The 24,181-nt window shown below is 49.3% G+C and overlaps 1 protein-coding gene across 6 annotated transcripts in view; it reads right to left on the bottom strand.

The window, feature by feature from the left end:
* MKI67 (marker of proliferation Ki-67) overlaps nt 1–24,181 on the bottom strand; it is a 28,125-nt gene continuing 3,944 nt past the window's right edge. For 3 of the 6 annotated variants that reach the window (XM_045040836.1, XM_045040835.1, XM_045040837.1), the window contains exons 5-15: nt 21,837–21,903; nt 19,141–19,186; nt 17,576–18,646; nt 15,945–16,126; nt 14,459–14,777; nt 14,253–14,371; nt 13,978–14,149; nt 10,829–10,987; nt 4,898–9,852; nt 3,613–4,056; nt 1–1,305 (exon numbers count right to left, since the gene is read on the bottom strand). In XM_045040836.1, coding sequence (XP_044896771.1) covers nt 1,240–1,305; nt 3,613–4,056; nt 4,898–9,852; nt 10,829–10,987; nt 13,978–14,149; nt 14,253–14,371; nt 14,459–14,777; nt 15,945–16,126; nt 17,576–18,646; nt 19,141–19,186; nt 21,837–21,903 — 7,600 coding nt within the window. In that variant the 3' untranslated portion in view covers nt 1–1,239. The remainder of the gene's footprint in view (nt 1,306–3,612; nt 4,057–4,897; nt 9,853–10,828; nt 10,988–13,977; nt 14,150–14,252; nt 14,372–14,458; nt 14,778–15,944; nt 16,127–17,575; nt 18,647–19,140; nt 19,187–21,836; nt 21,904–24,181) is intronic. The other 3 variants (XM_023241095.2, XM_045040839.1, XM_045040838.1) reach the window with 3 other exon arrangements.

Genomic DNA, 24,181 nt, shown 5'->3' on the forward strand with positions numbered 1-24,181 from the left:
TTCATTCAGCAAACATTTTTTATTATGTGAACCTGGCTCCACGCCAGACACAATGACAGAAGAATGGACAGACAGGGACGCCGTGGGGGACAGCTACCCTGTCTTGTGTCCCATCCTCGCCTCGACACGGCTGGACGAGTGGGGGAAGACTCAGACAGGTGACCGGAGGGAGGATGCGCTACCTTCTAACTTAGGGGACACAGAAAGAGGAACGAGACAAAGTAGAACACGAGAAGGTGGAAATGCCCAGCGGCCTGGGTCTGAGGACAGCCCGGGAATCACGGCCGTTCCTTAGGAGGAGGGTGTGTGTTGTTTTCTGGACAAGGTGGCGTGCGGGGCCCTAAGGCAGGCCGACAGGTGTGGTCTGAGAACACACAGGCGGGCGCAGATCCAGGAGGTTGGGAAAAGGGAAAAGACGGGACAGAAAGCACGAGTAGCCGGAAGAGGCCGCACTGTTCAGGGACGAGGGGCGCCCTGGCCGACGGCCCTGAGGCTCGGGGTGGAGGCCTTCTCAGATGTGAGCAGTCCCAGGTGAGACGAATATTCTTCAAGCGAAGAAGGCAGGCCCCCTCCCAGTCGGTCCTTAAATTCAGTGACCCCTTCCATCTTGAAGGTGGGGCCACCAGCTTCCTCCAGGTCACACTTGTATTCCCTCCAGTGCTGGGGACACCGAGGAGAGGGCTGTCCTGTGCAGCTGGCCAAGAGCCGTGGCGAGTGGGGCCAAAAGCCTCCCCCATTGTAAAGAGATATCTGACACGTCTCATTAATCCATTCGAATCTGCCCATTCCCTAACGTTTCCTGAGTGCCTGCCCAGTGTTGGGGACACAGAGACAGAAGCCCCTGCTTTCACATTCTGATGTGGGACCCAGACCCACATGAAGCATTTACAGAGCTGTGCGGCACGTGCTGGCATACACGGCTGACAAGGACGGACGGGTCATAAACTTCAGGGCCACATTTTGCCAAGTTGAAAGCCATTTCTAGGTCCCAAGCCCCCCACCCGCCCCAACCCAAGGTTTACGTTTTTATCACTCTGTGAGTGATGGTGGATAGTCTTCTCCATGACCTCCACGAGGCCTCTGTGAATATGCCATCTGGAGATAGAAAATTCTAAGATTTCTTAGACACCCGAAGAACATTATTTACACAACTCCCTTTTAAATTGACCCAAATATGCTACTAAAACATATCACTAAATGGAATGTATCGCTTCCCCCCACCCCTTTTAAACGTCTTAGCTAAACATCTTCATTGTCCCGACGACTTCTAGTTCTTATTTTCTTGATGCACGCATTGTCCTCATCCTGTTTGGAAAGAAAAAATAGAACTCTTAAGTCATTGAAGAGAACAATTTTTGTAACCAACCCCACTCTGCAAAATCCCAAAGCCTGATTAGGTGTGATGCACGCCTGGAGTTCCAGGAAATTAATTTTAAGGTTGGAAATGAGTTTTAGGAGGTAACCCGTGAGCGTTGCTTTTGTCCTTTAAAATGTTTTTACTATTTGGTTTTTTAGATTTAAATAGGAAGCTCTGTAACCTGTTTTTAAGTTCAGACAGTAATAAAAAAAAGAAAGAAAACTGCCACGCAAATACAAATACACACATTTTCACTAATTAAAAAAAAATACCACTCAACGGGCGCCTGGGTGGCTCAGCCGGTTAAGCGTCCGACTCTGGGTTTCAGCTCAGGTTAGGATCTCATGGTTCGTGAATTCAAGCCCCGTGTTGGGCTCTGGGCTGACAGCGCGGAGCCTGCTTGGGATTCTCTCTCTCCCTCTCTCTCTGCCCCTCCCTGCCTGCACTCTCTCTCTCTCTCTTGAAATAAATGAATAAATAAACTTAAGAAAAAAAAAGCCACTCAAAAAAGTGAATTCAAATTTATCAACAGGACAAAATCTTTTGGGTTTTCTAACTCATCTCTGGTGTGAGGTGCACAATCTCTCCACACTCAGCGCGTGTGACCGGAGACGGCCCTCTGTGTGTGCTCCAGAAGGAGCCGAGAGGAGGCTCATCCCTCTGGACAGGGAGATAAAACGAAGGACGATCTGCCCTTTCAGAACCAAGTCGGGTGTCTGCTCCTACTTTACGCTGTCCCCCAACCCAACAGCCCATCAGAAAAAGTACGTCATGTTGAGGATACTTCGGAAGCAGACCCCATCAGTGACTTTACCAAGTGATATTTATTTATTTATTAAGTGTATTTATTTTGAGAGAGAGAACACAAGCAGGGGAGGGGCAGAGAAACAGAGAGAGAGAGAGAGAGAGAGAGAGAGAGAGAGAGAATCCCAAGCAGGCTCCGCACCGTCAGCGTGGAGCCCGATTTAGGGCTCGAACCTACGAACCGTGAGATCATGACCTGAGCTGAAACCAACAGTCGGGCCGCTTAACGGACTGAGCCACCCAGGGGTCCCCCTTACCAAGTGGTCTTTAATACCTGAAGGGAGGGAAGGGTCAGGAGAACAAAAGGCAAGAATTAAAAAAGCCAAAGGCTCAGTTTGAATGCACGCGCCCTGAACCCCTCGAACGATGACTGAAGGTATCACCTTACTCCAGCGCAGATGGCCATCCGATGACCGGAGTATCGGCAAAGTGTCATGGTGGACTCCCACACCGCAGAGGACAGTAGAATGGGCGCTCTAGCAGCTAATCAGGGGCTGGGGGCAATACGTTTGGTTTCTGCTGACCACACAAACCCGCTCTGTCCCTCTTCCCTCAAGGCTCAAAGGATGGCGGGGGCACCCAGTGACGTCCTGGGCGGGGACGTACGCGGGCACCGTCACCATCATTCCAACACGAGGTGAACAGACCCCTTCTGCCTTCGCCGCTCGCACTGAGTCAGACCAGCCGGTCAAGCAGTAAGTTCACGCACGCACATCAGAGGGGCGGCCACGGCACTGGCCTCTGGAGATCTCCAACCGCGTGCTAAGAAATTTACACCACTCGCAAACAGGGAGCTACTGAGCCCCCTCCCTACTTTTAAACTAACAACATCAAGTATTCCCCAGAAGAACACCGACTGGATTTAACCATGCACCGTGGATTTATTCAAATGACAGACGGCTCATGGGCTCCTGAACGTGATGCCACGTTAGCAAGCACGTGGTACCACTCGCCTCATGGACACTCTTGACTTTCATCCGGTCTAGCTTTCCAAAGCAAATCCCAGGAGATCCAGACAGGACCACCCTTCTGCTTCAGTAAGTGCTTGCTCTTCCTGAATGGGATCTTCATGTCAGTTTTCTATCTGAAGTGGAATCCCCTAAACACAGCTACGACGACAGAATACGTGGTTCACGCTCATGCTTCCCACACTAGTGTAACTGGGACCTGGCGGCAAGTTATATGTAACGTTTGTTTGTTTTTGAACATGGGGCAAGATCGGATTGAAACATCCTCTGCTCGTGAAAATAGGAAAACAGGGGCTCCTGGTGGCTCAGTCGGTTAAGCGTCCGACTCTTGATTTGGGTTCAAATCATGATCTCACGGTTCGTGAGTTCCAGTCCCGTGTGGGGCTCTGCACTGACAGCTCGAAGCCTGCTTGGGATTCTCTCTCCTTCTCCCTCAAAATAAAAGAAACAGAAAAAAGAAAAGAAAACCAGTGAGTTACGTACCTTTTTTACATTTCCAGCACATCTCTTGGCGCTCCGAGTTACTCGCTGTTGGGATTCACTCTCCAAAGCATTTCCTCCAGGAAGGATCTTAACGTTTCTGGATCTCAAAGACATGACGTCTGAACGTTGTGTTACTTCTTCCTCCTGATTCTTCACGTGGACACCCACACCTTTCTCCCTTTGCTTCTCCTCTGCCACGTCAGGCAAGGGCACCTTCCTCGGTCTTGTAGACCGTAGACACATTCTGCTTGCACGGACTCGGCCCGCAGGTGTAGAACTCTTGGCTCTGCCTTCAGGGCTTTGTGGCTTCGTCTGTTGGGAGGTCTTCCGGGCCTTCTTGTCATTTCTGTCTGTCTTCACTTTCTCTGCTGTTGCTTTAACAGGCTCGGGCCTTTGCTCTTCGAGCTTGGTTTTATTTGGCCGTCTCGAGCGGAGAGACATCGCCTAAAAATAGCAAGACAGCCGCCACATGCCAGTCATGAGTAATACAAAGCTCACACTTCAACACGGAGAAGAAAACAATCAAAGGGGATTTTGAAAAAAATCATGTGAAAACTTCACGTTTGTTTTAAGAGGCCAGCAACCACTTCATTCCAGGGTGAAATCCTCTCTACCGACAAACCATGAATTTCCAGGCTCAATTTCCATCACAACACCTGAGTGTCATATATGGCAAATTCGATTACAACAAGCATTACGTGGGCTTTCTAGAAAAATGCCCCCTTTCCAGGCAGTAAATGAATTCCTAAGCCTTTCGCAATCATTTGCTCAAGCAGGACAGGAGAGTCAGTGTTTCTGGCACGGAACGTACAAAGTACTGTCCATGCAGGAGTAACTCTCTGCCTCACAACCTTGACAGGTGGGCTCTCTTCGGGACCCGGACGGCCACGCAGATTGTTCTAACCGCATAAAGACTGACCCTGATCCCCCGCCCACCCAGCGCTCCTGCTTATGGGCTCTGGGACAACACAGGACCGAGCTCCCGCCTTTCCTCGACACCTTTCACACCTCTGCAGATGACCATAACTCACTCAGTTCTTAAGAAACTCTTGTCAAAACTGGTCATGAGAATTTTGACCTGTTATTTTCCCCCCACGAAGTCTATTCTCTCTATAAATCCCCAAAGGATTCTTTAACTTGTCTGCAGTTACTCACTGTGCTGAATGCAGACCCCTTTGGGAGAAGATATTCGCATAGCGATTCAACAGTTTATACCGGATCAGAGCCTCGAATGGAGAACACCATCCGAGATGGCATACAGCAACTAAGTGACACCTGCCATCACCTGTTGTGGAGAGGCCGTCGTCCTTCCTACTCCTCGCCCCTCTGTCCTGCTTTCCCTCTTGCCGCTGGTCAGGTCCTCTGGGACTTCCATCCTTTCCGCTACAACCCTTAGCTTTCTCTTCGCGGTCAGGGGCTCAGGGGGGTCACGTCCTTCTCTGGGGGCCCCCCTTCTTTTCTTCAGGGGAGGCTTCTCTTCGGCAGTGGCCTGGGCAGGTGTCACAGAGCGCAGCCTCTTTGTTCCTGGGCCACCTCCCTCGTTGCCTCGTTTTCTCTTTGGGGACGGGGAATCGCTGCTTTCACTCCGAGACTTTACAGGGTCTCGGTGGCCCGCCAGATCTTCCACGGGCTTTCCTCGAGGGGCCCTACGGACTCTTGCTAGGGGTTTCACAGGTTTCCCTCCGTCTGGTGTTTGCTTTGGAGCTCCCTGGATGCTACCAGCATCACCCCGTTGCTTGGGGTGATCTGGCCTCGGGAAGGACTCTCTGAAACTGGCCAGGTCTTCCAGGGGCTGGGTGGGGTTCGGCGCTCTTGGCCGATTTTTCCTGCCCGTTACGTTTTCTGTGGGGCCCAGTTTCTGCTTTGCAGTTCTATTAAACAATTTAACGTCTTTATCATCACCTCCTGATTCTCTGAGCGAGTGAGTGCTTTCCTCTGGCGTTTGGGTGGGCTTCCTGAGAGCTGAGGGCTCTTCCTTAAGATCAGCTTTCTGGGGAGGAGTCTTGAGCCGCCTCCTTCTATTGGTAGGCTTGTTGCCTGGTCCTGCAAGCGGAGATTGGAAGGGTGCTTTGGTGGTTCGGTCACCAGTCACTGGGTCTGCGGTTTGGAAAAGCTCTTTGAGACCAGCCAGGTCTTCTAAGGACTGGACCTTTTTCTTGGGTGTTCTTGGCCGCCTCTTGCTTCTAGATACGTTTCTTACAGGCTCCAGTTTCGGCTTTGGGGTGTCCTTGAACAATCCGATGTCTGCATCACCACCTACAGGTTCTCCGTGTTCATGTGGGCTTTCCCCTGGCAGCTGGGTGGGCTTCCTGAGAGCTGAGGGTTCTTCCTCCAGGTCCACTTTCTGGGGAGGGGTCTTGAGCCGCCTCCTTCTATTGGTTGGCTTGTTGCCTGGTCCTGCTAGTGGAGATTGGCAGGGTGCTTTGGTGGTTTGGTCACCAGCCATTGGCTTATCTGTGTGGTTTGGTGTTTGGAAAAGCTCTTTGAGGCCAACCAGGTCTTCTAAAGACTGGATGTTCCTCCTGGGTGTTCTTGGCTGCTTTTTGCTTCCAGTTACATTTTCTGTAGGGTTCAGTTTCCGCTTTAGGGTTTCCTTAAACAAGTTGATGTCTTCCTCCTTACCTCCAGGTTCTCTGTGTTCGTGTGGGCTTTCCCCTGGCATCCGGGTGGGCTTCCTGAGAGCTGAGGGCTCTTCCTCCAGGTCCACTTTCTGGGGAGGGGTCTCGAGCCACCTCTTTCCACTTGCTGGCGTGTTGACTGGTTCTGCTCGTGGAGATTTACAGGGAAATTTGGTGGTTTGGTCACCAGTCCCTGGGTCTGGGGTTTGGAAAAGCTCTTTGAGACCAACCAGGTCTTCTAGGGACTGGACCTTTTTCTTGGGTGTTCTTGGCTGCCTCTTGCTTCCAGTTACATCTTCCTCAGGTTTCAGTTTCTGCTTTGGAGTTTCCTTGAACAATCTGATGTCTTCATCTTCCCCTACTGGTTCTCTGTGTGTGCGTGTGGCTTCCTCTGGCCTTTGGGTGGGCTTCGTGACAGCTGAGAGCTCGTTCTCTACGGTGACCTTCCCCAGAGCTACCTTGAGCCGTGTCTTCATGTGGGTTGGTGTGTTGACTGTTTCTGCTAGCGGAGATTTGCAGGGCACTATTGTGGTTTTGACAACAGCTGTTGTTTTCTTGGTTTGCTCTGGGGTTTGGAAAAGCTCTTTGAGGCCAACCAGGTCTTCTAGGGACTGGACCTTTTTTTGGGGTGTTCTTGGCCGCCTCTTGCTTCCAGTTACGTTGTCTGCAGGTTTCAGTTTCTGCTCTGGAGTTTTGTTAAACAATTTAATGTCTTTATCCTCTCCTCCTGATTCTGTGTGTTCGTGTGGGCTTTCCCCTGGCATCTGGGTGGACTTCCCGAGAGCTGGGGGCTCTTCCTCCAGGCCCACTTTCTGGGGAGGGGTCTCGAGCCACCTCTTTTTACTTGCTGGCGTGTTGCCTGGTCCTGCTAGTGGAGATTGGCAGGGTGCTTTGGTGGTTTGGTCACCAGCCATTGGCTTATCTGTGTGGCTTGGTGTTTGGAAAAGCTCTTTGAGGCCAACCAGGTCTTCTAGGGACTGGACCTTTTTCTTGCGTGTTCTTGGCCGCCTCTTGCTTCCAGCTACATTTTCTGCAGGGTCCAGTTCCTGCTTTGGGATTTCCTTGAACAATCCGATGTATTCATCACCACCTACTGGCTCTCTGTGTTCGTGTGGGCTTTCCCCTGGCATCTGGGTGGACTTCTGGAGAGCCGAGGCTTCTTCCTCCAGGTCCACTTTCTGCGGAGGGGTCTTGCACAGTCTCCTGCGACTTGCGGGTGTGTTGACTAGCTCTGCTAGGGGAGATTTGCAGGGTGCTTTGGTAGTTGGGTCATCAGCCATTGGTTTATCTGTGTGGTTTGGGGTCTGAAAGAGCTCTCTGAGTCCAGCCAGATCTTCTAGAGAATGGGCCTTTTTCTTGGGTGTTCTTGGCCGCCTCTTGCTTCTAGTTACTGCAGGATTTGGTTTCTGCCCTGGAGTTTTGTTAAACAAGTTGATGTCTTCATCATCACCTCCAGGTTCTCTGTGTGAGTTTGTGCTTTCCCCTGGCATCTGGGTGGGCTTCCTGAGAGAAGGGGGCTTTTCCTCCAGGCCCACTTTCTGTGGAGGGGTCTCAAGCCGCCTCTTTTGACTTGCTGGCGTGTTGCCTGGTCCTGCTAGAAGAGATTTGCAGGGTGCTTTGGTAGTTTGGTCACCAGTCATTGGTTTATCTGTGTGGTCTGGTGTTTGGAAGAGCCCTCTAAGTCCATCCAGGTCTTCTAGAGAATGGACCTTTTTCTTGGGTGTTCTTGGCCGCCTCTTGCTTCCAGCTACATTTTCTGCAGGGTCCAGTTCCTGCTTTGGGGTTTCCTTGAACAATTTGATGTCTTCATCACCACCTACTGGCTCTCTGTGTTCGTGTGGGCTTCCCCCTAACATCTGGGTGGACTTCCTGAGAGCAGAGGGCTCTTCCTCCAGGTCCACTTTCTGAGGGGTCTTGAGCCACCTATTTCTACTTGCTGGCGTGTTGACTGGTTCTGCTCGTGGAGATTTGCAGGGAACTCTGGTGGTCTGGTCAACAGTCACAGGGTCTGGAGTGTGCTCTGGGGTTTGGAAAAGCTCTTTGAGGCCAACCAGGTCTTCTAGGGACTGGACCTTTTTCTTGCGTGTTCTTGGCCGCCTCTTGCTTCCAGCATTTTCTGCAGGGTCCAGTTTCTGCTTTGGGGTTTCCTTGAACAATCCGATGTCTTCATCACCGCCTACCGGCTCTCTGTGTTCGTGTGGGCTTTCCCCTGGCATCTGGGTGGACTTCTGGAGAGCCGAGGCTTCTTCCTCCAGGTCCACTTTCTGCGGAGGGGTCTTGCACAGTATCCTGCGACTTGCGGGTGTGTTGACTAGCTCTGCTAGGGGAGATTTGCAGGGTGCTTTGGTAGTTGGGTCATCAGCCATTGGTTTATCTGTGTGGTTTGGGGTCTGAAAGAGCTCTCTGAGTCCAGCCAGATCTTCTAGAGAATGGGCCTTTTTCTTGGGTGTTCTTGGCCGCCTCTTGCTTCTAGTTACTGCAGGATTTGGTTTCTGCCCTGGAGTTTTGTTAAACAAGTTGATATCTTCATCATCACCTCCAGTTTCTCTGTGTGAGTCTGTGCTTTCCCCTGGCATCTGGGTGGGCTTCCTGAGAGCAGAGGGCTCTTCCTCCAGGCCCACTTTCTGTGGAGGGGTCTCGAGCCGCCTCTTTTGACTCGCTGGCGTGTTGCCTGGTCCTGGTAGCGGAGATTTGCAGGGTGCTTTGGTGGTTTGGTGACCAGTCATTGGTTTATCTGTGTGGCTTGGGGTTTGAAAGAGTTCTCTGAGTCCAGCCAGGTCTTCTAGAGAATGATTCTTTTTCTTGGGTGTTCTTGGCCGCCTCTTGCTTCCAGGTAGTTTTTCCGCAGGGCTCAGCTTCTGCTCTGGAGTTCTATTAAACAATCTGCTGTTTCTATCACCACCTGCAGGTTCTCCGTGTGAGTGTGTGCTTCCTCCTGGCATCTGGATGGGCTTCCCGAGAGCCAGGGGCTCTTCCTCCAGGTCCACTTTCTGTGGAGGGGTCTCGAGCTGCACGCTCATTGCGGCTGGCGTGCCAGCTAGTTCCAACTTTGAAGATTTCTGGCGCTTTTCTGCGGTTTTATTCTCAGCCTCCTTTGGTTCCTGCACACGAATGGGCGTGCGGAGGAGACCTTGGATGCCTCCCAGGTCTTCCTTGGGTTCTGTGTCTTGCCATGTCTTGAGGGGGGTCAGGTCTGCAGCTGGTTCCTGGTTTTGCTCTGAATATCTTCTCGATCTCCTCACTGTGACCACCTCTTCAGAATTTTCCTTTGGCTCGGTATCGTTCTCACTCGCTTCAAAATAGCTCTCCTGTTCCTTCGCTGCTCCCTCCAGTTTCTGTTCTCGTTGCGGGGTCTTCCTCAGAAGTCGTCCCGGAACATTCTCCACAGTGTCCATCTTGGCTTCTTCGTCCTTGCGCCCTGCTCCTGGCATCTGTATACTTCTGGGCCCCACGGACCTTCGAAGCCTGTTGGCGCTTGACGTGGCCTTCGGAGCCCCCGATCCCGGAGTTTTCTCAATGTTCACATTTACTCTGACACTCTGACGTCTGAGGACAGGGCTCGCGAGGCTTTTATCAGACGGCTCTTGTGGTCCATTCTGAGTCACGGGGAATACATTCTCTCCTACAGGAAATAAAAACACTCGTGAGAAATATACTCTGTTCAGTATGTTGTGCCAATCTGGTATGTTTTCCTTATGAGATATCGTGTAAAAGCCAATAGTTCAGCCTCCTGTCCACCTGGGCTAAGCATATGAGGCTACTTACGTGGCCATAAATCTGTACTGCACGTGAGCCACACGCACCTAAGAATATCGTTACCTGGTGATATACAGTGGGTTCAACACTTAGGAGGTGATTGGGATCCACAGAGATCAGATAAAAGAAAAAAAATTCCTTAAGAAGGGGATCCCGAAGGTTACCGCACCGCGTCTCAGTCACCTGAATGCAGACATTCTTTCCTTCAAACATGAGAAGCAAACAGCCATTTCTCCTGCGGAACCACTAATACAATAACATGGCTTATCATCAGGACGTGTGGGGTCCTAACTGCACAGGAAACATCTACTTTTCAGCACAGGATGCACTGTTCATATAGTAAAGCTGTCCCCTTCATGCCAGACCCTGGGTAACCAGTACTCAGTGCAAGAGCAACACAGACTCATTTCTCCCATCTTGGGCTCACACCAGGGCACAGGCCTTCTAGAAGATTCACGGCACTAAATTGTACACATTCTCTTTCTTTTGGGTTATTTATAGCAATTTTGAGTTGGAATAATTTATGTAACTACAAGGAAAGATGACTCTACTTCTCTGCTGGTCAACTCCTTTAAATAAAGAAAGCAGAAATGTGCACAGGCAGTTTACAATTATTAAAGGAGTACTCTTTTTTGCGCAACTCGCTGAATGCCAATGTTAGTTCAACCGCGAATAGGAAGTTCCCCTAAAAACAGCAGAACAGAGAGGCTGGAAATGGTACTTTTTCAGGAGTATCCGTCATAGACAAATAATAGTGTATCTCTTGTAAAAAAAAAAAAAATACCACCTACAATTCCTACTGAAAATATTAAAGTGCTAGGAAAAAACAAAAGTAAACCAACCAAAAGTTTCTGACGTGCATAGCAGAGGTTTTTCTCCCGAGTCAGGTACTTGAAACTCTTTTCTGACAACGTCCTCTGAATCTGAGAAAGCGCTGGGACGCAGGCTCATCGTTTGTGGCTTCCCTTTCGCTGCTGGAGTCTGGAACATTTCAGTTAACCCTGGTATACGAAAATATGGGAAAAGCAATGAACAAACACATCGCTCGTACATGCCAGCAACCATGCCAGGCTGCACAGACCCCAGAGGAAGTGGCAGAGAACGAACAGTGAATCACTCCCCAGAGTTCATTGGAGACAGTCATGTATTAATGATGAACTCATTTTGGGGCGCCTGGGTGGCTGAGCTGATTAAGCGCCTGACTGCCGCGCAAGTTGTGATCTCGCGGTTCGTGAGTTCTGAGTTCGAGCCCCGCACTGGGGTCTCTACCGTCCACGCAGAACCTGCTTCAGATCCTCTGCCCCCGTTTCTTTCTGCCCCTCCCCTGCTCGCACGCTCTCTCTCGGTCAAACATAAATAAAGATTTTTTAAAAAATAACAAACTCATTTTTGAAGAAGCGCAATGAGAAGTTGCGACGGCATCTCGTCTTCTTTGCTTTTCCTCTTGGTGAGAGAATCACATACAGGAACGTTGCATCGTTGAGGCAACGTTGCCCCAATTCTGACCACTAGCCGGGAGACAGAGGCCACCCCGGGCGCCCCCAGCCAGACACCCAGAAACCCGGTGCGCTCATGCTGCCTTGAAAAGCCCTCGCTGAGGCAGACCGGGGCTTATGTCCAAATAAAACCTTCCCAATTAAAAAAAAAAAAAGACTGCCCATCGATAGTACTGTCAAATGGCAACATCACCATGTTTTCCTTTTAACGCCAGAAAGTAGTATTAACATCATCTCAGAAGAAAAGCACGATACAGTTCTTTGAAGGGAAGATTGATCTTTCCGGAACACTCACGTTATCCCGCTTTCGTCTTACTCTCATCCTGCCAGCAATGGATCAAAACGCTCTCTCGGTCTGGCATCTGATTGCAAACTGTCTTTGAGAAGACTGTTCCGGAGGCCCTCGAACCAGCCATTTCACTTAAAAGTCTCCTCCTCCTGCCGCTACTCAGGCCCCCCTTAAATAGCCAGGATCCAGGCTTCAGTACAGACTGCTGTTTTGTCATGAAACTTACACCAAGGGGTGGGAACTGTTGCACTCTCTAGGAAGGGGTCTGGAAGGAAGGTTGGGAAAACCCACTGTCTGAGTACTGAGCATTTAAATTTCTACTAATTTTATCTTAAAAATATTTTTGAAGATTGGTATTTTTTTTTAATTTTTTTTTATGTTTATTTATTTTTGAAAGACAGAGAGAGACAGAGCACAAGCAAGGGTGGGAGAGAGAGGGGGACACAGAATCCGAAGCGGGCTCCAGGCTCTGAGCTGTCAGCACCAGAGACCGACGTGGGGCTCAAACTCACGAACCGCCCGAACCACGAGATCGTGACCTGAGCCAAAGTTGGACGCTCCACCGACTGAGCCACCTGGGAGCCCCTGTTTTAATGTTTATTATTGAGAGAGACAGAGAAATGGCGCAAGGTGGGGAGGGGCAGAGAGAGAGGGAGACACAGAATCCAAAGTAGGCTCCAGGCTCTGAGCTGTGAGCACAGAGCCCGACACGGGGCTCGAACCCACGAACCACGAGATCGTGACCTGAGCTGAAGTCGGACACTCAACCGACTGAGCCACCCAGGAGTCCCTGAGGATTGGTTTTTAATGCTTTGTAACATAAGGACATTAGAACCCTCACACATGAACATAATTTACATAATGTACACGTATGTACCTATGACTGCATATTGGGTGGTACATACTCGAAACTTTTTTCTCATTGAGTTTGCTATCAAAATGGGCTACAATTGTTCTGCGTTTTTACGGGTATGTTTACGGGTATGTTTTTTTTAAAAGCTAAATGTATTTTTTTTAATGTTTATATGTTTTTGAGAGACAGAGCACAAGCAGGGGAAGTGCAGAGAGAGGAAGACACAGAATCCGAAGCAGGCTCCAGGCTCTGAGCTGTTAGCACAAAGCTTGACGTGGGCCTCGAACTCATGAACCGTGAGATCATGACCCGAGCCAAAGTCAGATGCTTAACTGACAGCCCCCCAGGCGCCCCAAAAAACCATGTGTAGTGATCCTATTGTGACAGTACTCAGAGGGGACTTTATTTGGGTTATACAGAGGAGTAGAACTATTCCATCTTAAAATACACCAGGAAATAGGGGTGCCTGGGTGGCTCAGTCGGTTGAGCGTCCGATCTCACTTCAGCTCAGGTCATGATCTCGCAGCTCGTGAGTTCAAGCCCCACGTTGGGCTTTGTGCTGACAGCTCGGAGCCTGGAGTCTGCTTCGGATTCTGTGTCTCCCTCTCTCTCTACCCCAACCCACTCACATTCTGTCTCTGTCTCTCTCAAAAATAAATAAACATTCAAACAAAAACATTTAAAAAAATATGCCAGGAAAAGAAAAAAAAGACCCCATCTAATGGGAGGTGGAATCAAGTCTCCCCTCCCTCCAAAAGTGTTGAAGGCAGAAAGCACCGGTCAAACCACGGAGAGTGAAACCCCAGCCCTGGGTTCCTGTCTTGGTGCTAATCTAGGACAACCATAAGGAAGTCACATCCCACCGTTACTGAGAATGGAAACACTGGTTCAACTGTTCATGCTTAAGGGAAGGCCTCTTCACAGGCTTTCATTTCTAGAAACAGTTAAGCGTCATGGAAAGGAAGGAACCTCTTGAAACAGTAAAATATTGTTCAACTTTGGGGCGGTCGATTAGTATAAACGCAGGGGAGGGGCGATTCTAAGAGCGAGCCTGCTCTCTTCACCATGAAACGTACTCCAGTACTCTACATGGATGCTGCCATCCGAGGCAAAGCTGTGCATTTACCACTCATACCTGCCTCGTGCGGGACTCATGACCCCCGATACGGTCGAGGTCCGGCTCTCGTCCAACCCAGCAAGTTCTTCCTTGAACCACCAGAACCCCAGGAGCTGACTAGATCGTTGATCCTCCCGTCTGCTCCCCACCATACACATCTACGGCATCCGTCCACGTTCTCACGTGTAGGGGGATCGAAGGGCTACGGTTTCTAAGCCTCGAGGTTGTGCTTTTACCTGACAGATCTTCATTGAAGTCCACCTTCTTGTTGATGACAAAGTTGTTGAGCATTCTGTAGGGCCGGGCAGGCACATTTACTTTTTCAAGGTGAGCTTTCCCTATTATTATGGTACAAGGAGAGTTGGCGTGGCCTGTACTAAACTCACTGTGAACGCCGCTAACAGGCTTCTGGAAAAAAAAAAAATGTAACAAGATGAAGGAAACGTCAGCGCGTACCTCCCCACCCAACGCGACCTCACCTCACAGCACGTGGCCAAGGAGCCGTTCGTACCTTCGGAGTGTTCGCTTTTCTTGGCCTTTTGCTCAGCTGTCGCTGGGGGCCGTGTTTGACCGCTTTAGCCTGGGTCTGTTTGGCCCCGAGTTTCACTACGTCCGCCCACGACTTCGCCACTGTCAGAAGGAAAACGTGTTGAAAGGTTTCCGAAGCCCCGTGAGCGAGAAAACCGACCTTAAGACATCGGCGAACACGACACTAACCGACTAAATTGGCTTCAGAAGCTCCGCTCCTTCTTTTGGAGTAAATCCTCTGCAAGATGTCATGCTGGCTCCGGTCGATGGAGGCTCTCTTTGAAAGCAAGCCACCGCTCTTCCTGCCTCCCCTCTTAGGAACATCCGCGTGATGAGATTTGCTGCCGCCGGAGACCGAGGACGCCTTGGGTGACCTGCGACGTGGGTCACGGGCACCTGGAGAAGTCCTGGTCGGATCACGAGCTGGAGATCCCGCGAACTGCGGTTGTGCGGTCACTTCCAAATGGAGTCCGGAAGAATCTTCTTTTCCCGATGGTTGAGGACGGTCCTGACGAGATTTAAATGTTCATAAGATACCTTACCGCCAACACAGAGTCTCTGTAGTGGATGTGAAAACCCTGCCCAGTTAAAGAATTTGGGCTGTTTCAATCTGGAAGCACCAAAACGTTTCAAGCACTGTCTGTCAAGTGGAAGGCAGAGATGGGAGTCTGTGCCCCTCATTTAAGAGAAAAAGGAAGGAGGGGGGGTGGGGGGGGACGGCAAACCAGTCTTAAGTGAGGAGTGAGCATGCTCCGATCTGAATCGGAAAAGACACCACCTGTGGGCGTCTAATCCCCTCTGGTCTGCGTAGAAGGAGGGCCACTCATTTCTGGGAGCCAATAGAAAATGGAAAGGGAGCCACACATACCTTATACTCCTTTTGGTAGGAAAAGAAATGAAAGATTGCCCAGGCCCTCTGAGGGGGGTGAGCTGGGCGGCCATACCTTCTAGAGACCTAAACTCAGGAGGACAACACAGCCTAGCGTAGGTGATTACAAAGTTCTAAATAGCTGATGGTGGAAATCATGGGCGTGTTGCCACTCAAGGGTTTCCTTTTCACCTTATAATTCTAAAAGAAAACAAACAAACAAACCACCTTATGGTTTGTGTCATGATGTCTTCAGATTCTTTCTAATCGGTAGTTTGTTTGTTTGTTTGTTTGTTTGTTTTTTAATGGTTATCTATTTATTTTTGAGGGAGAGACACCTCTTGAGCAGGGGAGGGACAGGGAGAGGGAGACACAGAATCCGAAGCAGGCTCCAGGCTCTGAGCTGTCAGCACAGAGCCCGACGTGGGGATCCAACTCACGAAGCATGAGATCATGACCTGAGCCGAAGTCGGATGCTCAGCCCACTGAGCTACCCAGGCGCCCCTCTGATTGGTAGTTTTTATGGAACCCGCCCCCTCCCCCAGCCTGAGTGGTCTTCTGGAAGCAAGGCTGGCAGGAGGCCTCCGCCCGAAGAGGCCTTCACAGGCCTCCGCTGTGCTCAGCCACGTGAGAATCGGGGTTCCAAGCCCAGGGGTCCATTTTCCACCCCTCAGTGAGCGAGCCGTCCTTTACAATTTTTTGTCTTGTCTTTACTACGTTTTTAGAAAGAAAAAGGTCTCCGCTGCCATTGTGCTGGTGTGGGGCGTTTGGAAAGGATGTGTCCTAGGCGGGAGTGAGAATACTGACCGTTGACCCTACCTTGATGATTTTCTTCAGGACAGGTGGAGTGTGGCTTACAAGTGACCTTCTGGGTGTTTCTCCTCTCTTGAGAGGTGTATTAGGAGGTAAGTTTTCATCAAATAACTCCGGCTTCAGACGACCACCGAAGGAGACCCGCCTTCTTTTCAGGGGTGTTCCCTCAGTCTTATCTGAAATAACGAATACAAACGTGGAGAAGGAATGGAAGATGGACGGACACCTAAGACGTGTTTCAAGTTGCCGTTAAAGACAAACCAATGGAAAAGCCCCCTTGAAAACTAACACCACAGCGTCTCACCGTTTTGTAACGCTCACGGAGCTGGAGCTCAGGAAAAGACCCAGGGACAAACCCACAAAGCGTCACGTCCCAACCGGACAGTACAAAGCTCTCCTAGGAAAGGTTGAAAATGCCCACGTGGACAGAGCTTCATAAAGGGACTGGTGTGGATGGGGCGGCTTTCACTTTGGAGCAGGGGAATGACAGACACGGACGCTTCCGCGGTGACCGGATAGGGCTTTTTCCAAAGACACCTACGAACTCAGACCTCGCCCAGGCCTACCTAGTGAGAAGTCGTGAACTTGAAAACTTCTCCAGGTGATTCGAATAGGCGATTCACGAGTCCCCACCCCACCGCACATCCTCATGAACAACTCAACAAGAATCCCTTGTCTGAGTGATGCCCCCTTTCTGAGACTCATAGGGACACAGTGATGGATGCGTGCTGGTCTAATTGCAGAGAGGGGTGCACCTCGCATGAGGGACCGTCTGCAAAACAGAGCCCGGATGGTAAGCCTGCTACTTCAGAACACCCACAGAACCACCCCCCCCCCCCCTCTGAAAAGTATGGGAGAAAACCCAGGAGCTACTGAGCCCACTCGGGGGTCATAGCCCTGCTGCTCGCTGGGTGACAGGAGGCCGTCAATTTCCCGTTTTACAAAAGGGAAGTTAACAGGGATACCTGTCCCGGGGGCCCACCTGCTACCTGCATAGAGGATCAAAAGTGCCCATGTCTTTAAAACACCTACAACAGCTCCTGATACAGAAACCCGTGGGGATAGTCCAGTGGTTTATAACACAGCAGCAGCAGCAACAACAACAACAACAACAAACAACAACAACAACAACAACAACAAACTACTATTAGGAGACGTGGAAAATAGAGTATAAGTATCTGAGAGACACCCTCCCTGTATTTAAACATTCCCAAGGGACTTCCCTGGACTTGGTTTACAGGAGCAAACTCACAGGATACGAGTGCTTATAGTTCGGAACTCAAACGTTTCTGGAAAGCCATTATGCTTATTACTAGGCTTATTCTCCTTTCTATCTTCTTGTGGGTGGAACGGGAGAATCCAACACGTTTTTGGACCCCTGTAGGTCCCCGGCTGTGTTCGTCCCTGACAACCCGCCCTCCCTCCGGAGCCCCGGATTACAATCGTGCGCATCTTCAGGACGAGTCTATGAGAGCAGACGGTGCATCTGGCTTTGTGCACATAGACTCCCTGCCATGGTGAAATCACCACCGACGGAAGGGAGGTCTCATCGGTTCCTATCTAGATACAAGGTATGAGCTTGGGGTGGGGGGGGGGGTGATAAATGCACAGTTAAGTAAACTTACTGATGGAATCCCCAAAGTTGCTTGTATCAACTGAACTACGACCAGGTAACCCAGAGTGCATGCGCCCCACGGTGGCGCCCACTTTCTCAGGCTGGTGGACGGAACTGTTTGGAATCTTCCTTTCAACTTGAACGGGCAACGGAGCTAAAATCGCGTGATTCTGAGTTTCTGGTTCTGGCGTAAGAATGTCCACACTGGTAGGAATACTCCTCCTCCTTTTGGAAAAGAGGTTTTCTGGTGTATCTCCAAAATTATCAGCGTTTTCGACTTTAGCGGGTGTTTGGTTTCTGGTTAAGGACTTCCTAGGAGTAAACGTCTTGTTATCTGTCCTGAAGCCTTCCTTTTGATCCAAATTCACAGACGCGCTTCCGCCGGCCACCGTCATGTCTTCACGCTGACGTTTCCGCGAGGTCTGCGGGGAACGTGGTGCCAGGGTCTTGGTTTCTGTCGTCTCCTCAGGAGGGACGATGGGACCCCTGGTCTCCTTGGGAGTCTCCACAGCCTCCTCACCTTGTCTCCTGTCCTCGGTCTGGCTAATACCTTGTTCTCCCAAAGCAGGATCTGCCTTCATTTGGGTGCTCTGACCTGACCTAGGTCTGGATTTAAGTGACCCTGGGACTTGTGTCCCGCCTTGTAAATCACCAGAACATTCCTTCTCTGGTGGGTGATGACTCCGCGTTCCTGATTTTTTACCGCTCTGTAGCACATCTCCTTTTTCTGATTTCACATCAAGCTCTTCCTTCATTGACTCGTAAAGCTTCTTAAAGGGAGATTCATTGTTTGCACCATTCTCCAGACCCCGCGTAGAGGGTAAAGGCTTCAGGTCTCCGTTACGGCTCGCTAATGTTATGCTGAAATCTTCCTTAGAATCCTTGCCTGTAGGATCCATGGTATTTCTGGAGTCACCTCCAGCAAGTTGCGAGGGACGAACGACATTAGGCGTTCTGCTTGCAACCCGGTCCTCACAGCCACCAGAGACCGTGCCCGCTGCTTGGACATTCTTCGGAGGCCTTCCTGAAACACTGTCTTCAGAGACTCTTGAACGGGCATCGGAATCTTGAAGCTTCCCGTCTGGGCAATGAGTTATGAGATAAGAAACAGAAAGTTCAATCTTTCCTCAGTGATGAACACCTATAGTATTCGAATTTTAAAAGCGTTTCAAATTGTCTTCTAATCTAGCTTTTCACTTAGCCTGCAAATTATTTAGTGCCCAAAACGTGTAACAGAAGTATTCTGATGCTGGTGTTACGAGGCAAACAAACAGGTCACGTCAGCCTCCTATAACCCATGTGAGGCATGGAATGCTGTTAATCTACTCAATTAAACCGGTAACTGAACAAGACTGCTTATACCTGGATGCTCCAGTGAGCACGGTGCCCTCTAAGTCACTTGAGGAAAAAGTGAACCCAGATGTCTGCCTGTGTGCCATGGGAAGTAACACAACCTCCTAACTTTTGTGAAGCTGAATGCAGAACACAGGCGTTCTTGCTGTCCCTTCCTCGCCGTAACGCTATGTGGAGAGCTGACCTTGAAGGATCCCAGGAGAAAACCACAAAACTACTAACCAGGGTCGGAAGAGAGGCTAGATCTTGAGACTCGATGCAGAGATTCCTGTGAATTGGCAAAATAAAAAACAGTGATGTAGGTGTCTTTTCAAACATGGGCAGTCATATTTATTAAAATATTCTTGCTAGGGAGGCTCTTCCCTACCAAACTGTCCTTATATGAATTTTAGAGACTTTCACCCAAGACGCTCAGGGGCAAGTGCTCGTAATACAAGTATTTCTTAGCTGATTTTAAAAATATATAATGATAGTATAAGAAACAAACTTGAAGCTCAGAATTGTTTAAACTGGACGTCAGTTGAAGCGCCCGGGGGGCTCAGTCCGTGGAGCGTCCGACTTTGGCTTGGGTCATAATCTCCAGGTTTGTGAGTTCGAGGTCCGCATCGGGCTCTGTGCTGACAGCTCAGAGCCTGGAACGTGCTTCAGATTCTGAGTCTCCCTCTCTCTCTCTGCCCCTCCCTTGCTCACACTCTATCTCTAAAAAATAATCATTAAAAAAACATTAAAAAAGATAAATAAACTGAACCTCAGTTGAGTTTTGGGAAGTTCCTCAAACTTCTCTCTCATCCCCCACGAGAGAGCCAAAGCTGCAATTAGACATCATCTGCATGCAGCGTCTGTGAACCTACCAAGGGCACGGAATTATTGACTTAGTACTCAGCTTTGTCAGAAATAGGGTACAGGACCTGCTGGGGCCCCACTGGGCACGTGTGCTTTGGCTGGCAGGTGCACCCGAGAGCCGGGATGGTGAGGCCAAGGTGAAACCAGCACACCACAGGTGCTCACCCTCAGAGCACGACGATCAGATCCGGGCTCCTCCCTCCCCCGTCCCCCCAACTGCTGCCCTCACAATCTGTCAGAAAAATTTTTAAGGGGCAAGGAACAACCAAAGAATAACAATTATGCAAGATACAAAAGTTCAGTGTTGCTTCAAAGGAGGAAAAGTATCTCATCTGAGTGACTACAGAGGGAAAAAAAAAAAAAATCACGAAATATATCCAAGGGCAAATACTTTAACTTTTTCCTTCAATCTGTTTCAGATTTCTTGGTATCTAACCCGCTGCTTCTCAAATTTGCCAAGTGAGGGATCCGTTTCTAATTTCCCATCTGAAGTTGGCCAACAGTCTTATGACCAAACAGGAAAAATAAATTAAAACTTAAAAATTATGTACAAAATACAAGCCCATTTTTGTACCATTATATTCCATAGCACAAAGATCACTGCCCAACTGCTATCACATGTTCTCAGTATTTAGTTTCAGTACTGGCTTTAGCACAATCCCAACAATGAACAGTTCATAGACCTCTGAGACCTCTTATCAATGTTTTAAAAAGTTTATTTGAGAAAGACAGAGAGAGAGTGGGAGAGGGGCAGAGATAGGAGGAGAGAGAGAATCCCAAGCAGGCTCCACGCTGTCAGCGCAGAGCCCGATGGGGGCTCGAATCCACAAGCTGTGAGATCATGACCTGAGCCAAAATCCGACACCACTTGTCTAACCCAAAGTTCAGCGTTTTGGTTGGTTCCCTTACACCCACCAACCAAGTAGGTGGAAAACCTCAACAGCTAGTTTTCCCCCGAAGCTGATGAGTGGCAAGGTCAACATTAAGGTCACTGCTCTAGGGGGGAAGCAGCACCTCGATCTTCAGTAGAGTGGCTTCCTGCTCATTTCGGGCATGGCTACTGACTTGTAAGCCAGAGAATCGCAACCCGCTCACAGGAGACCAGCTTGGGTAGCTTCATAAAGAAGAGAAGTTCACGGCACACGTCCTACTAAAGCTCCAAGGATGGAGATAAGCCAAGCGTTCTGAAACGCCGATACATCTGTCACGTGACACCGTGCAGGACCCCTTTGGTACCCAGAGCTCCGATGTGATGATCTCAGGTACATAAAGATGGAGAAGAGCAGTGACCGAGAGACAAGAGCCACTAGATAATGTAATCCCCGGATTTTAATTCCTTGCAATGGGCTGTCCTAACCAAAGGTCTGCAAGATCAGATCGTGAGATGCTACAGGGACCTTTTGGGCCAAAATGTTAGACTGACCTAGTCCACTCTTTGTGAATAAAGAAGTACAGTTTTCAATTATTTCAATTTATGGGGTGTCTCGGGGGCTCAGTCGATTAAGCCTCCGACTTCGGCTCAAGTCATGATCCCGCAGTTCGTGAGTTCGAGCCCCACGTTGGGCTCTGTGCTGACAGCTCGGAGCCTGGAGCCTGCTTCAGATTCTGCGTCTCCCTCTCTCTCTCTCCTTCTCCCCTGCTCATACTCTCTGTCTCTCAAAAATAAATAAATGTTAAAAAAAAATGAAATTATTTCAATTTATGGGGCTCCTGGGTCTGTCAGTTGGTTGAGTGTCCGACTCTTGATTTGGGTTCAGGTCATAATCCCAGGACCGTGGGATCCCAGCCCCGTGTGGGGCTAACACAGAGCATGGAGGCTGCTTAAGATTCTCTCTCCCTCCCTCTGCCCGTCTCCCCTGCTCGCACACTCTCTCTCAATAAATAAATATAAAAAAAACAAACAAACTCAAGTTTGTCTAAGTTCATCATGTTTAAGATCTCAGTCACACCTTCCTTACAACTGGCCAGTCATCCTCACTTGTAAGACACCATTCATCGATGTGCACATTAATGATTTCATAGTATCGTGCACAGGAATCAGAACTCAAAGTTGGATGCCACCCCTCGCTCATCACCTGTTTGCGTCTTTGTCCTGGGAATTCAGTTGACTTCCTTCTGTCCTCGTGACTTTCATTTTCGTACCTGAAGTGCGCAGAAAGACAGACACATATTCAGATTCAAGATCTGTAACTGACGGTAAAACTTCCCCATCTGATTAATGTCCAAGGAGCGAGGAACAAATGTCAGGTTTGTTTTATTCATGGAAATAAACGTAGTTAGGAAAGATCTTAGGTCGCCTCAAATTTCTTTTGGAACGCTAACGTCATAGGTTGGGACCCAGGTTGATTTCTGAACACGGACGAGCCCGTGTGAGTACCTCCTATGTGAAAACCTACTGCATAGGATGGCCGATCGGATTTCCACTGGTTTGTATCCCTGGAAATCATCTGAGGACTTGGAAGGTCACCCAGGAAGCCTTGCGGCACCTGAGGCCTGAGTCACTTTGTGATGTTATTTACGGCAGGGTCACCACAGAGCCACCCTAGAATTTAGGGCTGCTGTGATCTCCTCAGTTTCCTGCTTACTGTATCTGTACCCGGGCAAAGACTGACACATTTCTTAATATGTAGAGAGATTTAGCAACATACAAAGTCGTTCTATCAGACCTCAAGCATCCATTCACAGAACAACCTTTTATGGGCATACTGAACTTGGCCTCCAGGGGGCAGTCTGATCTGAAACAGCTGGGTGTCTGGAATTGCTTCTCATGGTAGTCGGGTTCTTGGTCAAGTGCCCCTTCCTAAGACCTTTTCCCCATTCTTTGTTGGAGGGATTTAATCATCCCAGTTAATCTCAGTCTGAACAGCACCTCATTTTGGGGAAGAAGTTCCGGTCTCCACTCCACTTCAAATACTTCCAAGCTAGAAGTCTGTTCGATAAACACGCCCTTTAAACATGGAGGCACATTCAGAAAAAGCACGGGAAAGAAACAGCCAATGGAACAAACAGAAGATTATCTATCTGATACAAACGAAGGCGGGAAGGAAGGCAGCGTTCCATTTGGCAGCGTGGATGAAAACCATGACCCCACCACGTGCTGCTTACGGGAGACACGATGTACATCCCAAGGCACCCACAGAACGAACACAGAAGGATGCGCCATGCCAGCAGCAACCAGAAGAGAGGGGTCGCGCTAACATCAGACAAAATAGATTCTAAGATAAAAATTGTTCACAGAGACCAAGCATATTTTATAATGATAAAAGGATCAACCTATCAAGGAGATAAACCAATTATTAAAAAAAAAAAGTGGGGGCGCCTGGGTGGCGCAGACGGTGAAGCGTCCGACTTCAGCCAGGTCACGATCTCGCGGTCCGTGAGTTCGAGCCCCGCGTCGGGCTCTGGGCTGACGGCTCGGAGCCTGGAGCCTGTTTCCGATTCTGTGTCTCCCTCTCTCTCTACCCCTCCCCCGTTCATGCTCTGTCTCTCTCTGTCCCAAAAATAAAATAAAAAACGTTGGAAAAAAAAAAATTTAAAAAAAAAAATAAAAAAAATAAAAAAAAATAAAAAAGTGTACCCAACAGCTGGTTCCAGGAGACCATCTAAACCTGAAGGATTATGCAAAGCTGAAAGCAATGTACCAGAGAAAAATGATAAAATGCAGTCACTGATAAAAAGCATCAGTGAAGGTACAGGATCTCTCAGAAAGATAAATGGCAGGGCTTCACCCACCAGGAGATAATTCTAGATTTAAACACACACATAGGAGAGCCTCAAAACACAGCAAAAACAGAAGAGAAAAATAACCCACAAAAAAACAAAGGAAAAAAAAAGTCCTCAACGTGTGATTTCAACTAACCTATCTGAGTAAGAATCAAGGAGGTGATTACTATGATTCTACAGCCAGGAATTTGAGTCTAATGGACGCCAAGTGGACAGAACACTGCACCCGAGCTGTACAACGCTCTCTAGGGCACCCCTGCCGTCTCTTCACATGGCTGTCCCTCTGAACACCTGCTTCCTCTTCAGTGTCCTAATCTCCTCTTCTTACAAGGACACCAGTCAGATTGAATTAGGACCCACCCTAAGGGCCTCGTTCTAACCTAATCACCTCTTTAAAGACCCTATCTCCGAATACGGTCATATTCTGGGTTGCTGGGGGTTAAGACTCCAACATATGAATTTTGGAGGGACACAATTCAGCCCGTAACAGATGGAAATCACAAAGGCGCTCGCTTCGTGATAAGCCCATCTGGGCATCTTATCTTGTATCTTTCTCTATGAGCGTCTTTTACTTTCAAATGAAAGAGAAACTGAAAACTGCGGCTTCACAACACTTGCAGGAAAATAAAACCCCTTGGGGATCTGGTCGCTCCTCTTTGGCCCAGTTATCTGCATTTGGATCCTCGAAGGGGATCAC

Source organism: Felis catus, chromosome D2 (genome assembly GCF_018350175.1).
Source record: "Felis catus isolate Fca126 chromosome D2, F.catus_Fca126_mat1.0, whole genome shotgun sequence".
Classification (NCBI taxonomy): Eukaryota; Metazoa; Chordata; class Mammalia; order Carnivora; family Felidae; genus Felis; species Felis catus.